The sequence below is a fragment of the Embiotoca jacksoni genome, unplaced genomic scaffold, assembly GCF_022577435.1.
Source record: "Embiotoca jacksoni isolate LCO1_2020_lvr unplaced genomic scaffold, fEmbJac1.0.p SCAF_23, whole genome shotgun sequence".
NCBI lineage: Eukaryota > Metazoa > Chordata > Actinopteri > Embiotocidae > Embiotoca > Embiotoca jacksoni.
In genome coordinates, this window is record NW_027185374.1 from 7,852,076 (window position 1) to 7,869,733 (window position 17,658).

The 17,658-nt window shown below is 42.3% G+C and overlaps 1 protein-coding gene across 1 annotated transcript in view; it reads left to right on the forward strand.

The window, feature by feature from the left end:
* Nucleotides 1-17,658, forward strand: part of LOC138203590 (kelch-like protein 29) — a 204,821-nt gene that overhangs the window by 147,052 nt on the left and 40,111 nt on the right. The window contains exon 10 of the mRNA XM_069158583.1: nucleotides 4,383-4,581. Coding sequence (XP_069014684.1) covers nucleotides 4,383-4,581 — 199 coding nt within the window. The remainder of the gene's footprint in view (nucleotides 1-4,382; nucleotides 4,582-17,658) is intronic.

Below are 17,658 nucleotides of genomic sequence, written 5' to 3' on the forward strand. Positions count from 1 at the left end.
CTTCAAAATAGTTTTAGTCGTGTGAGAAATGTTAACTTATTCAAATACTATATATGTTCATCACAAGAGCAGAGTGATGTCTCACCTTGAAATGTGACGGTGCAAATTTATCTACAACAACAGCAACATTTCAGAACAGAAACATAAAAGGAGATATTTTTTTTCAATTTATGTTTTAATAGAAAAAGACTCCCTTTCAAAAAGCGTCAGCATCTTTCATGAAATACAAAGTCAGTATATTTTTTTCTACAAGTCAGTATGGTGTCATTCTGGCGGTCCTTCGGAAAATAATTTCATATCTAATTACATATTAGGCCTCAAAGGGAGGTATGCTTGTTTTGACATGCCAGGGGTGCAATCAGGTTTCCAGTATAGTTTGGCTGGCATAAATCCACCCTTCGTTCCTCCCCAGCTCATCCAAATATGGGCACTTCTATCTCCAAAAACAAGATGATGACAGCACTACAGGCTTCAAAATGGCTATACAAACCAATGTGATATCATGCATGCTTTCTATTTTCATTAAGTAGAGCCGAGGCTGATGGGAAGGTCTAGTTTTGTGAGTCACTGGTCCTAAATCAAAGTATTGAACAAAGTGAAATTTTGATATGATGATAGGGGTGACAGGGTCTCGGAGTGATTACAATTTATCCTGCAGGGAGCATGAATCTGTGCCTGACTTCATAGTTTTACATGTAACAGTTTTTGACGTTTCCCTGAAAACCACAAATGTGAAGCTCATTTATTTCAAAAGATAAACAACAGCCTTGAGTAAACAGTATCTGCCATGATTTCTGCTCGAGTAGTTTCAGTTGCTGGCATGAAGCAGGACTCCTTTTTTGTGTGGGGTCTGACACTTTGGATTTGAATATTAGCATCAAGTGTGCAACTCTCCCTCATTTCCATGCCGATATATGCATGTGTGGGAGGAAGAGCGCGGAGCGGGAATGGAGGTGGAGAGAGGCAGAAAGTGAAAAAGAAGTGGGAGAGAGATAGTGAGTTAGTTAGAATTAGAGATGGACAGTAATTCTTCTTCTTTTTTCTTTTTTTTTTTTTAAATAGAGGGACTGAGGGAGAGAGATGGAGGAAGGGAGCCAAATTAAAGTAGAGAAAAGCAGCCAGACACTCTTCACCAAACACACACACACACACACACACACACACACACACACACACACACACACACAGGGGATATCCCACAATGTTTACTGTACAATTTAGTCCATGTTTGCTTATTTAATCAGAGGTCAGCCTCAGAGACTCTACTGTACATCGTCTTAATCTCTTTAACAAGATTTACGACCAAATAAATTTTCGGCTTGAACGCACCACCCAGATTAACAACTGTGGTCACAAACAAGACGTTTTACAACACAGTGCAATCATACTACAGATACTACTGCAGGACGGGCCCATCTGTCTCTCTGTATTCACATGTCTCTGTGTCTCTGTGAGTGTGTGGGAGTGTTTTTGGGCAGGATATTTACCTGGATATGATATAGCACCAGGCGGCCTTACCTTTCTGCAGAGACCAGATGCTCTCTTTGAAGTAGTTTTACTGCCATTAAAAGATATTTGGCAAAAGAAGAGAGGCTACAGCAGATGTGGATTTATGTATATTGCAGATGGTACAGTAGGAGGCTTTTGTTTTTTTTTATTTTTTTCTATAATTTTCCATAGACAAGAGAAAACATACCTAAGGTTGTTATTGTGTGACTGAGCACTGATGTGGGTGTGGTTCATTAGTTTGCAATACTGCATGTGCATGGCGCTCTAATATAGCTGTCCCCCAATGACCACCGTTGTATACTCTCTTATTCAAATTCAGCCATTGATTTCTATCACAACATGGATTACATAAAAAGAAATGGAAACACTTTTAGGAAAACAGTTTCAGGCAATTTCAAGTTCCCAGTCCAAATGAACTGTGTGGTTTTGGACTGCAAAAGGAGACCAGAACATTTGGGCCAAACCCCACACAACATGCAAAGTCCACTACCGAGAAGGCCAAAGACAAAGATTCAAGACCCTCCACCTGCCGTTCCAAATACGAGCAGTATTTCAAGATGTACCCACAGGCATTTCAGCACATTTTATTTCTGCTGTGCCCCTGAGGGCACCACCTGGCTGAAGCTGCCCCATATACAGCTTTAATTTAGCGCTGAGGGTCAGAACGGTCAGCGGTGGACCTATTTCACATGACCTGCACATGCACATGCGTGATCTCATGAGCCAAAATCATCTTTAAATACAACAAAAATGTGTCCCCGCTTTCTCATCATGTACTAATTTGTAGAATATTAGTCTAAAACGGCTTAATTGTAAAATGGGTGTGTTGTTGTTGTTGTTTTTTTTAATTTGACCACTTCCAATTAGAGGCATTAATAACACAATCCGATGTCCTGAAACTAATGTAGGTGGCAGACCTGGAGAAAAGTAGTTTTTAATAGGAGTTGAGATTAGTAAACCTGAAGCTTACTTCATTTGACTGGGGCGTGAATCAGTTACTACTGAGGCAAATCTCCCACTATGGGGGCACTTTAATTGGAAGTCGTAGCTTCTCTCGAGCAAGGAAGTCTTCCCGTAAGAATATCTGTGTCCTCTAAGCAGCTTGCTCAGACTTCACCTTCTGCCGTGTTTGAGCCGGGGTGCTTCGAGCGACTGCGAGTGTTTATGATGGTATCGAGCTGTTTGTTTGATGAACTGTGCCATTCGTGGATGAGGGGAGGCAGACAGACCCAATTGCAGAACAGCGTTTCACTCCAAGCGTGCTCGCAGAGGAGAAACGTTTCGCCGACTGCCGTGGAACCGTCACATCCTCTCTCCCATCTTTTCATCCTCCCTGTCTTTTATCTTTTGCTGCTCGTCCTCCCCTTTTCCCTCTACTATGTCGTCACTAGTCTGTCCACCTCTTCCCTCCTGTCCTATCCACTCCCTCTCTCTCTCTCTCCTCTCCTCCTCTTTCGTCCCTATTTGCTCTCTCACTTCCTTCCGTCTGGTCATTTGAGATGTTGCCGGAAAACAAATGGGACACATGCCATAGTAAAAAGGCCTCAGGTGGGAGAGGGAAATGCTTAGGCAGTGTGTCAGCTTATTATTTGTTCTCCCCTGAATGATGTTTCTCTGAGTCTGTTGTTTTGTCGCTCTCCCCGCGTGACTCGGTCACGTCGCTCTGAGCTGAGAGGTCAACGGGGTCAGTCTCCACCCAGCTCTCCGTCGCTCTGTCCAAGCTTGTTTTACAGCTTTTACTGTCGACACAGATGAGACTCCCAGGGGTGTGCACATTCACTTATACACACATACAGCAGGTGGGGGAGGGAAGGGTGGGGGGTTACTCGGCAGCCAGAGCTATAGACAAGGTTGCCATGGGAACAGTCTGTCCTGCCTCTGTGGCTGAACACCTATACTGTATAAGCACACATAAATGCACACCCAGAAACGGAACACTGAGGGACTCCAACACAAATATTCATGTTGCTGTAGTTGAGATTTTTTTTTTTTTTTTTTTTTTTTTTTACACCATTTTACCAAGTTCGAAACCTAATAATTCTGAACCAGTTCCTCCCCCAGGGAAACTGAATGGTGCCAATTTTAAGCCAAAATTGTATAAAAAAATTTAGCTGACGGCTCTGCAGCATCTTAGCTTGAATAGGTTCTGATTAGCCAGAACTGGATCTTTATTTAGCTGGAAAAGAACATTAGCTCTCTGTTAAGAAATTTAATTTGGAGTTGGAAAAAAATCCAAAGCAGAAGGTGGAAGTATGCTGCGGATGAGAGAATGAGATGGTGCGCATCTTCCTGAAAATTTTGCAAAATGTTATGAGGCTTCTTGTTCAGAGATGAATAACTCGAGTAATGACTGAATTACGAGTGAATACGCTTATTATGCTACATAAAAAAAACCTAATATTTTTCTACTCTTGTCAGGGCAAGTTGTCCTGCACAAAATAGAAAAGTGACACATGCTGGGTGTTAAACCGAAGCTTTGAGGGCCTGACAGACAGTAACTGATCAAATGATCTCGCTGCTGCCAGGTTTTCTTCACACTTACCGCCCAGGCTTTCATCAGATATAATAGTTTCTTCTCCCAACTTATTTTGAGATATTACTAAAATGTTTTTTTTGTACAACAAAAGCACATCTATAAGGAAATTTAGGAGTTAATTCAACTGTTGTTTGTAAAATATATCCAATTCTGATCTGCTGTTCTTTGATCAGCCCTTTTACTCAAAGTAAATTCATATAGCCCCAAATTTTTACTAGTGTTTGCTTTGGTTTCTATATTTCTATCTGTTAAATTATTGAAGCATCACCCACTGATTTCAGCTTGCAACATCTAATCACTGTGTTTTCCTTTCCCCACTTTGTGTCTGTCTTCTCAGCATTTGTCGGAGCTGTTGGCGGTGGTTCGGCTCCCCTTCATCCACCCGTCCTACCTGCTGAACGTGGTCGACAACGAGGAGATCATCAAATCGTCGGAGGCGTGTCGCGATCTGGTCAACGAATCCAAGCGGTACCACATGCTGCCTCACGCACGGCAAGAGATGCAGACACCCAGGACCCGGCCAAGACTTTCTGCTGGTGCGCACGCACACATGCACATGCACACCCACACGCACACGCACACACACACACAGAGTCGGAAGCACAGTTAAACTGATGTGCACCACCTTTGGCCTGACCTTGGTGGCAGTCACATGATCTGCTTCCCAAGTAACCAACTTGGAACACTTTGTCGGCATGTGGGCACCCACACACATCTCCACTATTCATATTTTACTGCAGCAAAATGACAGAGGTCAGGTCTGCACAAGGAGACCCTGACCTGCCACTGCATTGTATTGATTTTAGCCCACAACTAGATTGCAGTGATTTAGAACTCCATAATGTTTGGCACACTGTAAAATACTAACACGCGGGCAACAGGTCACATTTCCAAATGTCAGCGAAGGTTTTCCTTTTCCACAGTTAAAGAAATGACTGCTGCTGCCGAGCCTGATTGAGGTTACCATGAAAAGTTGAACATGGCCAGTCGTAGCAGCTTACCACTGAACAACTCGGCACACAAACATGTCCTAACAACTTTTTAACACCAGCTCGGCACAGTCAGGTTTCCTGCTCTCTAAGCAACCAGCCAGTCATTCCCTGTCTGACTGCCACCGATGTCCAAGCCGTTTGAAGACCGTGTTTGTTTACATCATTAGAATCAAAGAATAATTCATGGAAATTGGAAGGTGCCTGCAAATTGCTTTTGCCCATTAGATTTTTCCCTCAGGTCGGCCAGGACCCCACTCTTTTCCCCCTGTAAAGAGTTGCCTAATTATATTGCCTGCATGGTATTATGAGTTTTGCACCAACACACCTTACCATTCAGCACAAGTTATTTTCTGCTCAGTACAATAAAGATAATTGCTTAACAAATGGCACTTTATAGAGAGGTCAGTTTACCCAGCCAACTATGTTGTCCAGCCAGTGTGTTTATTTGCCAGTAAACAAACATTGGGAGAATTGCGATAGGTCAGTATTTTTTGCCTCTCTAATTGCCTGTAATGCAGTCGCACTAGGCTTTATAAAGAATCATCTGCCTCTTGAGAAAAGACATTTACGGCATTACATGCGCTCAGCATCATCCCATTACTCATCCTCGATCCAGTAGTTTCTCTTTGTTCTCAGCAGTTTCTTGAAGCGTTTTCTGTCAAGGCCCATTTTATAGTGTTTGGTATGTGCATATGTTATGCATTCTACGGCCCCATTATGCAGGCTGAAGTGTGTATTGATTCACAGCAGCTCGTGGCTCTGTACAACAGAATTATATAAATGCATAAATGCTGCTGGGATGAATACATTCATGATGCATTATACCCCAATGGGCTCTATGAATGAGAAATATATGTAAGTTTTGCCGATCAAGTTTTGAACTTCTCTGAAGCTAAAGTCCTTATAATGGCTGACTATCTGGGCCAAGAGTCTGTGAGTGTGTGTGTGTGTGTGTGTGTGTGTCGGTTTCAAGTTAAGTGTGGGAAAGCTGCGTGTTTTAATGCACTGCAGCGATAAGTTTAAATGTGCCTTGGCGTTTAGTTTAATTGCATGCATACTTGTAGACCTGAGTGTGTTTATTATGCCCGTGCATGTCGGCAGTTGTGGTTGTTTGTCTGCACGCATGTTGCTGCTCAACCATCTGCTGCACTGGACAGGGTGGGCTTCGCGCAGCGGGGCGCATGGTCGCTGGGATTGCAGGGTAGACATGAGGACAGCGAGAAAGATGAAATAAAGGCTGGAAGGAGAGTTTGAGGTTGTTTGGGGAGTGTTGTTGGCACAGCGAGGATAAAAAAAAAAAAGTAAAAGGACGTGGGAGAACAGGAGGAGAGGTCAGTATATGGTCAGAGAGAGGGAGGGAGAGGAGGAACCGCGGGGATCAGAAATAATATTTGAAGGGCAGACATTTGATTGAGTTTATTCCTTGAGCATGTGTCGTCTTGTGTGAGCAGTAAGTGTGTGTGTGTGTGTGCGTGCGTGCGTGCGTGCGTGTGTATTTTAAATGTGCGCGAGCAGATGGGGCACCACCTGAGCTCGGATGATAAGTCTGTCAAGCGGAAAAAGAAAGGAAAACTGCCGTCCGTGAAGCACTTCTTGCTGAGTGCAGTCAATCTGTGAACTTGTCAGTCGTGTGCATATGTGGGTGTAGTGTGCGCGCGCGCGTGCGTGTCTGTGTGTGTGTGCATGGACTAATGTCTGAGGGTCTCACACATTCACTCTTTTCACTTGTGATTTGAGTTGAATTACACTTTTTGAGCATAGACATTTTTCTTATTCTTGTGAGACACATTTTTAATTAACATTCGTTCACATCTCGACTTAAGGACGAGTTATTCTTAAAGTGCAGACATTCATTTACCATCTGGTAGTAGAGCCCAACCAATACTAAAATATTGAGGCCAGTATCAATATTTTTTAATTAAAAAAAAAAAATAATAATAATAATAAAAGGGACGATATATGTAAATTTGTTTAATGAACAACCAAAACATAAGAAATTATTTTCATTAGAATGTCTTAAATTGGTTAGGAAAGCGAGTACTTTAGCACTCTGGGAAAACATTCTTACTATTTTTACACTTGGGTTTTTTCAGGGCTGCAATAAATGAGCCACCGTGTGTGCGTGACTCCTCCAGCTCCGCTGTCGCAAGGAGAGGTACAGGCGATCATTCCTGCCCATCGCTATCAGACTATACCAAATCCATCACACAACAACAATACCGTTGGTTGGTTGTTTGCTTGCTTAAATCCTTGCACTATTGTTTAGTTAGTTTAATTTAATATTATTCTATTTTATTGTATATATTGTGCATTTTTATATTTAATATATTTTACTCTGTTATTGTTATTGCTTTACATGTATCTATAATGCTGCTGTAGCAAAAAAAAAAAAAAAAAAAAAAAGCCCCTTGTGGGATTAATAAAGTAACTATCTATCTATCTAATTAGTGAGCTGTCGGCCGGAGATCAAATTTGCTTTTAAGTATGCATTTGCATGGTAATGATTGCTACTTCACGCTATGTCCTTTTGGAGCGTTAGGTGTGCAGCTTCTAAGAAATTAACTGTCCGCTAGGTGCAATATGCACATGAACAGTAGGGGCAGTGTAGAGGCAGCCTGGAGATGTGAGAGGGTCAGTGGGCACGAGGACAACAACAACAACAACAACGCTGCACAGTTACAAATCGGCTTGTTAGCTGACGTTGCAACTGTCACGACCTGCTCCATTTCAGGGCCTTACAGCGACGCCGCTGTCGCTTTGTCTGCCATGACTAACTCAAAACTAACAAAGTAGCAACCTTCTCGATTGTCAAAATGTTTATTGCTTACATCATGCAAATCTAGATGTTCTATTTAAAGCCTTAGTTTGCTGGTGTGCCCTCTGGTGGAACCTTCCAGTAACATGCAAAATATTCAGGCAATTATGTGAAGAATTATGTCCACAACGCAGCTGGTTGTCAACTAAATGTTAAGAAGCAAGTATATCTTTCGCCCACAAAGTGCAAGGAGATAGATGTTGGTACCCTCCGACATGCGAGACCAGCCATTTTTTTTCTAAATTTCAATTTTCTTCTACGATTATTATTTCCCTTAAAAAAACAAAACATGAATCAAATATTTTTGGTATTTCTGCACTACAATTATTTGTCAATTATCAATCAACACACAAATCAATACCAGTACAACTGTGACAAGCCAAGACTGGCATTGGAATGAACTGTAAGAACCCCAGTGACATATTATCACCTAAAGAGGTCATTAACGTATTAGCTGCAAGATGTTTCCTGAAACCAAACTGATGAGAGAGCAGTAAGATTGAATTTTAAAAAGTAAAGTTACAGAACATAAAACCTAGCCAATTACTTAAAAAACATCTAAAAGCCTCTATATTTTAGGGGAACAGTAGACTGTCGTAATGATTCTCAATGGGTTACCAAATCCGACGTATTTCTAATATAGAAATATTGAGTAGGACAGTTTTAAATATTATAGTACAATGGTAAAAACCTGCTAAAATGTTAACAGTAGGATCAGTAAGTTTCTTATAGTATGCAGCATATTCAACATTTCTATATTTTTTTTCCAAATTAAGCTCATAACTCATGTCAAAGATAAGATAAGCGTTAATATGAATGTTAATGGCCTATGAAGATACACTGCAATGTGTTTATAAGCTAGAAAAGCTTGAACTTTTTTTAGTTCAACAAAAAGGGAAACATTTTAATGAGTACTTGCTTCATTAGCTGTAAGCTCTAAAAAAAAGTTATTTCTATTGTTGCTGAAAAGAAGCAGCCAGATGGTTTTCACACACTCCTTAATTATCTTGTTTTCACAGGTTTTTCTTTATACAGACCCATGCTGTGCCGCATTGTTGGAAATTTCTTTCTTTACTAAATTGCCCAGTTTTTATTGATTTTTAATTTTGATATCAGTCACTGACAGGTCCTGGCAAGTTACTACAAGTATATTGTTTCACTTGGTGTGCTCCTGTGCACACATAGTTAATGATACTACCTTACAACAAAAATATATTTGAAAACAGACCAGGCAACATTCGGACAAAGCTGTCTTAAAAGTCTGAATAAGCACCATGACATGAAGTATATTTTTGAGCTGCCTCGCTGAGGGTAACAGAGACATTCCTCTGTGTCACTTTGCACTTATTTCATATTCCAGAGCGTTTTATTGAGTGGATGCTCTGACCATTAATTTTATTAGATGCTAATTAAGGAGCCAGAAAGAAATTTAGCATAGAAATTGGCTGTCTGTGATCTTCAAACATAAATGCAGTTTTAAATTTAAGGAGTCCTTGGCATGCTTCACTTTTTTGTGGATTTGTGTGCAGATGGTATTATTGTAGGTTTTTTTTGTTGTTGTTTTTTTTTAAGTAAAGTGTGCTTCTGTCTTTCTTACTATACCTCAGCTTCCTACTGCATCTCTTCAGGAAGGCGGGGGTGGGGGGTCATGTAGCTGATGTCTTCTGTGAACAGCCTTCTGTCTCTCATTTGGCCAGAAAAGAGTCCTGGGTAAACTGAAAACTACAAGTGTCTCCTAATGAATCCAGGGTGTTTTGCACAGTGTATGTGTATCCATTAGCTGCTAATTGGTTAATTAGACTGTGGATGTGCATCTGATTAGCTGTCATTAGACCTTCCAGGGGATCAGGGGGATTAAACAGCCGCTGGTGCTGCAAGTTTACTCACAAACATTATTTTTTTTTGTCTTAAGTCATGAGGTGCACTCTGACTCGGATGGTGTGAACATCTGTCTTTTGTGCCGTTAAGGAGCAGGAAAAGTTTTTCTTTGTTATGCACGCTCTATGTGCCCAGACAAACTCATACATTATGTTCCCATTTCCTTCTCTCCACATGTGTCGCTGTGCTCGGCTCAGACGAGGGTGGAGAGCGCCAGGGCAAACTGTTAACTCAACCCAGCCAAGTGGAATAGCACTCAGACAAATGAGCTGTAATGACTAGGAGACGCAGGGGTCCAGCTTGGCTCACACTGTTTCTCTTTCTCGCTCGCACACACTCACATTGTTTAAAGCTTTAAATGCATACACTGTGGAAGGGAATCCTTAAACAGTAGCTCCGCTCTCTCTCTCAGTCCGTCTTTCTCTCTGTCCACTTCATCATCTGTAATCAAGCGTTCATGTATCTCAAGGCTGCAAAGTTAAACTACAGCAACAACACAGCAGCCAGCAGCAGAGGCAACCGAGATAAGGCTTTGATTATGTTGCAGGTTCACTCCAGCATTTCTGTACAAGCGTTTCATCTGTGTAATCATTCTTTATACATGAATTGGTTTTTGCTTGTATAGACTGCTGACTTTAAAGCTCCCCAGAACAGGAATTTGTTTTGTTTTTTTTATTTCAAAATTGAGATCAGAACTGCGCTATGTGTTACAGACAGATTTAAGCTGCTCCCTAAATTACTCTGGAAATGTTGATATCAAACCTTATAGACCATTTTACATTCCTGCAGCATGAGGCAGACCAAATAAAACACAGTGTGCTGCTCTAAAATGGCTGGATTTCATTAGATCAGCCTGCACAATAGCATGGCTTGCATCCACAGTTTTGGAGATAATAAAAACAGGCCGTTCTGTGAGGTCCGAAGCCCGTAGGCGTGACATTCATCTCCTCATTCACACCTCCGCCAGCCAGCAGCTCCTTGGAGAGTAGTCGTAGCTTGCCACCGCCGCAGAGAAAGGAGAGCAGGATTCACACCTTGTAAGGAGAGCATAAAAGATCATGAGATGACTTTCCTCTGAAGTCTTCCCCCAATACTTTTGGCTCCAGCTTGATTAACAGTCTGCCTCGCCGATCCCCCCCGATGTTTCCGCAACTGCTCTTCATCAACACTGACAGTGGCTCTTTTTCATGGAATAATTGAATTTATTTGTCATCTTTCTGTCTGGGTGCGCAACCTCAACACTAACCATTAAGCCAGGCGATGGTGACGGGGAAGCTGTCAGCAGTTTGGAAAGACAATTATAAGCTTCAGGGTTTTTTTTTATGTTGAGACTTTGTTGATTATTGTCCTTCTCTGTGTAATTATTCAGCCTGGTTTGTCTTATAGAGCCAATGCAGCGTGAGATTACTCTGTTTCACCTCTCAAGCTGGAAAAGCAGGATGCAGGAGAATGTGCCAGAAATGTCTTAATCGCTCTATGTGAAGAGTGCCCTTCAGCGGATCCTCTTCCGATTTTATTTCTGGAGTCTGAGATGGTATGTGAGGGAGGGAGAGGGAGAGATAGAAGCAGAACTAGCAAGCACAAAAGAGCGAAAGTTGGATGCAGCTATTCACCGGAGAATTGGAGGATGAGTTTTTGATATTCCTTTAGTTTATCAGTGAAATATCAAGCAAACACATCTATCTCGGCTCATAAATGGAACATGGAGGCGGTAAATCCAGACTAGATAACCTCTGGTCTGAATGTTTTCAGGGCACATGTGCACCAGGTGAAGGTCCGCTTGACCTTTTGACTATTGACTACTGTCAGCCTGAGCTACCGGGAAGCAGGCAAAGGGCGAGGCAGAGCGGGGGGGAGGGGGGATTGAGTGAGCGATCGCCTCAGCAGCTGCCAGAAAACTTGCCTCATTCTGTTCTTGAGCTGCAGTTCGTGCTCAGACCCAAAGCGAACAGCCTTTACAGAAACAGGGATCAGCCTCAGCCTCAGCCTCAACCTCGTTCGTGCCCCATCTGGCACTTTGACCTGCTATATCTGCTCGAAGGCTTGAAGGCTGCTTCATCCTCATCCAATATTCAACAAACAGAAGTGAACCTGCTTTGAGCTCTATCATTGCATGTGCTTATGGTGCACATGGGGTTGTTTGGATTGCGGGTGCATGAGTGCCTGCATCAAATCCTCATGTATGAGTTTTGAACACTGCATGGTTTGAAGGGTGAGTTCATCCAAATCATCTTTTTTTCCTCGAGCCATGCAGATTGTTCTGCTTTCCCACACTGAGATATCAGCCTCTTGAATATGTGTTGTTGTCGTCCCAGTACAATAGATGGATTCATCAGAAACATCTCTTTCCAGTCACGTCTTTTTTCTGTTTTTTTTTTATGCAGTTTTAGAAATGCTACAAGCACCACAAACCAAATTCAATTCAGTGGAAAAGAATGGAAAAGTTTACAATTATTTCAATACCTAAACAAATAAACCAGAACAAGTCTGCTTGGCCATATATTGATAAAGGCAAGTTTGCAATTTAGGTAAACTGAGCCTTTAAATGTGGTTCAAGGACACTTAAAGCCTTGAAACAGTTTGTCTTTACTTCCAGGTACATGAGCCAGTCACTGCAGTGCAGATTTATGCTCAACAAACACCCAACAGACAAACAACAAAATGTACACAGGCTCGGACACACACACACGCACACGGACACATATATACCCATTCACATTCATGCACATTCCTCTCCGGACCCTGGCATTATGTGGGAGCCTTTGGCCCCCTGATCCTCACCATAGCAAATTAACACCCTGGGAAAGAAATCATGGGAGTAGGAAGAAAAAAGCTAAAGAGAGAGAATAGAGAAAAGCGGCGGAGATAAGAAGAAATAGTTATGAACCAGCGCTAAGATATAAATGGCTCTGGGCCATGACAGATAGACTGCTGGTGTCATTGTGGCTGTGATACCCATTGGGTAAAAGTCTGCATGCTTCCACTTTTCTCCTGTTACACTATATGAATATATTTACACGTTTATGCATGTGACACCTTTGTTAAAACGTGGACGTTTTTCGCTTTTTTTTTTTGTCAGACTCAATTAGATGGTTGTTTATCATTGTCACCTGTGTATTCCTGTGATTTATGTTTTTTAATGCCTAGCTGCAAACCAGATAGATTTGATTGAGGATAATAATAAAGTTAAAGACGAATGAAAAAACGGAGCTCAAACCATTATAAGCTTAATGCAATAACAATTATTTTAGGGATGTTCTCCTTCATAAAATACTCAGTTTATATCTGTACTAAACATTAAGGAGAAGGAATACAATTACCATAAAGAGGAAGAGTAGCTGGAGAAGGACTTTAAAAATTTAAACAATGTTTAAAACTGCAGTACTTTCATTGTATTTCAAATTTTTTGGGATTATGTTGCTAAGCAGCAGTAGGTTTTGGGTTAATGAATCAAGCTGTTATTAATCAAAGCAGTCTCACCTCAAAGTCCCTTTAGTAGCACTCAGGTGTATTGCACCATTTTAAGCTGCAGATAGAGTTTGACCAGTTGTTGTGGAGATATTAAAAACATTTTAAGCACCTCTCCTTCATTTTGGCATGAAATTAGACATGTTGAGAGTACAGTTCTTGGTTAGCATGTGTTGATGCTGGGTTAATCCCAGTTGTAAATGTGTTTGACTCTGTGACTCGCCCCAACTGAACCCCCCCAAATGTCCCTGTGGCCGCTCTGCTGCAGAGTAAGGCTGGTTAAAGTAAGGTCACGAAAGGCTGCGATGCCTGGGTAAAAAGTGCACTGGGTGAAAGAGCAGGAAGCAACGAAGGGAGATGAATTGGAGAGTGTATTGGAAGAAGAGCAAAGACTCCCGGGGTATGAGAGAGGAAGACTTGAAGAGAGAGAAAGCAAGCGAGAGAGGGCAAAGTCTCCCGTAGGTTGCGAGGGAGCGAGAGAGGGAGGTGTTAGCCGCAGGGTAAAAACGAAGAGGAATGAGGGAAGCAGGGTCACAGCATGAGGCAGGGAGTAGGGAGACCCATAAAAAGGTGAGATAAGACCCACTGTGGCAGCAGGGAAGAGGAAACGGCAGAATCTTTCCGTTCTGTCCTCATCTTTCAATCAACCCCGCTTCCTCAGCAGTGACTGTACATCCGTGGGTGAGTGTGCGTTAGTGTCCGCAGCGAGGATCCAGTTTGTTGCAGCATGGGGTAAAGCATGAGCGGCGTGCTCCCGTCACAGATAGGTTTCATTTCGGTTGAAGTCGAATTGGGTGGAAGCAATAGGCAGAAACTGTCGGGGAGTGGATGTGTGTGTGTATTCACGTCACGCTCCGTGGGTGGGCATCAAGTTCAATTTGAGATTCAGCTCTTACACAAGCCTGTCCATCGCTGAGAACACATCCTTTTTTTGGGGGTTGTTTTTTTTTTGTCACACAATACACGGCTCACAATGACTGAAACCTCCTCCTGAGGGATTTAATCCTGCTCTCTGTCCAGATGTTTTTTTTTTCCATTGTAGTCCCTGTTTATGCTGCCATACGGCTCCCATCCACTACTGTCTCAGTGAAGGCCTTTTCTAAATGTCCATTTAACTAAATATAGTCAATGTGTTTCTCAAAACAGGCAAAATCATTAGCTGCTAGCAGCTGAATATTGGACTAACATTCATCAAGAGGACACAAACACGGCTACAAATAAATAATAACACCTCACTGTGTCTGCCTGATGTATGGAAGAGCAACATAATAATCTGGCTATATCATCTCAAAAATTAATGTCAGTGATGTTTTACAGCTCGTTATAATGAGCCCCATGTTCACGAGTTGTGATGCGTTTGCCGATGTTAACAGACACGGAAGAGGCCATGGAAGTTCATTGGATGTTAAGCTAATATATTGTAATTTTAGTCATGTAGAGTTTGTCTCATAACTTCGATAATAGCCTACGTCTGAGGAAAATATTGATCTTCCCAATGGTGTCATCTTTTCCCACTATGCCTTTGCATTTCCTGTATTATTCCCTGTTGGCTTGCTAAATTATTAGCCTATGCGGCTTCCAGAGGCCATCCACAATGCCGTTGCAAAATTGTTTTTATGACTTAACCACTCAAACGCTAAGCATACCGTGAATACAACTTCCCATCTTGTAACCAAGAGCTCACAAATTACATTTGAACAGACCAAAACACACCGTAAACCAAGTTCAAGTAAAAGCTTTTTTTTTTTTTTACTGCTGTGGAAGTTTAGTTCGATTTCAAGAACAAAGTTTTGTTTTCCAGCCGTGATGGGCTAACAAGCTGTCATGGTCTCGATCCAAATCAGAGGCAGTTGACTTGTAGATGTCATAAGGATAGAAATATACATGCCACTTCTAAAGTGACAATAACATGTTAACAGTGGTGGCTTAACCAGATTCAAAAATAAAGCAAGGTGTTGCTCAAAAGTAGATTTTTTTTCTTTTTTTTTTTTTTTGCCTGAATACAGGCAGGTTCAAAATATGCCAACAAAATAACAAAAGGTCAGTAACAATCAGGAGAAGGAGACATTTTCTCCCCAAAACTGCCACGGGTATAAACTCTGTCAGGGAAAAAAAGACCTGTCAAGACTTGGTTATCCCTTCATCCCCAACCGCTCGTCTCCATCCTTCGATCCTCCATCCCTTCATCCCTCTACCTAACTCCCATCAAACCTCACACTGACTGACAGCCGTCCCTGTGAGGCTTCGTTGTCTAAGAAAAAACTCACACATATGCACTTTTGCACACCCACGCAACCATCTGATCCGATGCCGTGACTCCCCGTCAGCGGTGCTGCTCTCGTGTTTTGTTGCGTTCTGACAGGCTTTGGGTTGTGGTAGCTTGTGAATGTGTTCAGGGCTTCAGGGGTCAGAGCCGCACAGCTGCCTCAGCACCCAGATGTGGACTCACCCTGACGTGTCTGGCCAAGCAGAAAGCACAGAGAACAACCCCGCACATGTGCACTAGGTGATAATAAAGACCTGCATGTGAATAGACACGAACAATTCGGCACGTTGAAGCAGCATGTGGAAACTACTTAAGTTGGCCTAATTAGATACTATGGGGATTCAGGTTTGGTGTGGAAGAGAAACTGTATGTCAGAAAAGAACAAAAGAAATGTCTGTTTTCCAGTTTGTCTGTGAAAAACAAACCTGTGGCACGTGGAAATGTAGTATTTGATGCAATTGAATTTAATATTTCTTCTTGAACAACATGAGCCTATACAGATACTCAAAGACCCGTTAAGCAGTAGAACATTGATTGATGTGCGCACAGAAAAAAGAAACTCCCAAATTGGCTCACAGAAACTTTGCCAAGTTAATTGAGCCATTCAATATCAACAAACTGAAATGGCTAATGAGATGAAAGAAAGGGAGATAAAAAGAAATGAAAAATTGAGTCCTGTAAAGGCAAAGAAAATAGTCTTAATTTTAAAATCCACTTTAAGAAGTTGAAAAAGCGTGTGTGATAAAGAGAAATAGAGTACAAACATGTACAGCTAGTGCAGGAAACTAATCACAAGGAAGAACAATAGCAGAACAAAGTCAATATAATTAATGTGTGTGTGTGTGTGTAGGTTTGGGTCGGAGGCTCATCAGAGGGAAGACAAAGAGCCTGTTTTCACTCTGTTGTTTTGTCAAAGAGCAACCGCTGTAGCTGAGACTGTCCTACAAAACTACACTCCCATTTATTAACTGAATAGCCAAGGTCTGTTGGAGGTCTTGTGAGCCGTTTGAGGCTGGGAGTCTGGGTCGTGATGCCACGGAGCTGTGAAAACGGGCCCATGATGGGAACAAGTTCAACCCCCAAATCTTTTTCAGCAGCACTCCAAGTCTGCACATCTGTCACCGGCTGCCAGACGGGGCGGCAACGTATTACGACTCCTACACCGTCCACATTTTGACACGATTGTACTTTTTTTTTTTTAGCCTGCGCACCATACCTTGATCTACGCAGTGACACTGTGACAATTTCTCCTTTAGCCATCACTTTCTTTTCCGTCCTGAGCAGGGGAGCACATTCGTACAATCTCAGTGAGGAAAAGAAGCAGTCAGCTTTAAGCTGTCCACTAAGTCTAAGCTGTATGTCCACGATATGTCTGAGGCACTGCTTACTGCTCTGTCTGTTTGCTCAGCTTCAGCAAAGCCCATTGTAGTTTTTGTGTCTTTCTCCTATTTTACCCTTGTTCCTCTTCTGGGAGAAAAGCTCTGTGTTTTTACCAGCTTTGAACAAAAAAGGAGGCTTAAGGAAGAAAAATAAATAAATATAGTGATAGTTTTAACAGAAAGAAGCAGAAGGAAAAAAAAACAGCTGCTCGTGGATGTTCCCTGTCAGGAGAGTGAACTTGAGGAAGAGTATCGATCCAGGCGGGTGAACCGGTGGCTAGCCTTGGTTTGGAGTGTATGAAGATTTGCTCTCCCTCCATCCTCTCTTCCCCCCCAACCTCCTCCTCTCATTACCTTTTTTTTATTTTTCTCACTTACCCTTCTTCTACCAGTCTCCGTCGTCCTCTTCCTCCCTCTGCCCCGCCTGCCTGCTGCTCACAAACAAAGCTCATTTCTGTCTGTCGGCTCGTCGTCTTGCCTGCTCACTGGAGCCTGCTGCTGCTGAAGACTGAGAGGACCTGAGACACGCGTGTGGCAGCCTGCCAACCTGTTTGTGTGTTTTGGATCACTGGTGTCTTTATCCACCAGCTCTGTCTGTGTGCGCGCATGCATGTCTGAAAGCAGAGATCTGGTGAGCCGTTATAAGGACGAGCACTTAGCATGTTTCAAGTATCTTTTTAATCACACAGGGTCCACCTTCGCATACAAATGTACACAAATTGGTTTGCCCATTGATTTTTGGATTCTCTTGTGCCGAGCCCAAACAGTGTGTGTTTCACTACCAGTGTGTGGACAAGTGAATTTGTAGGTTGGTG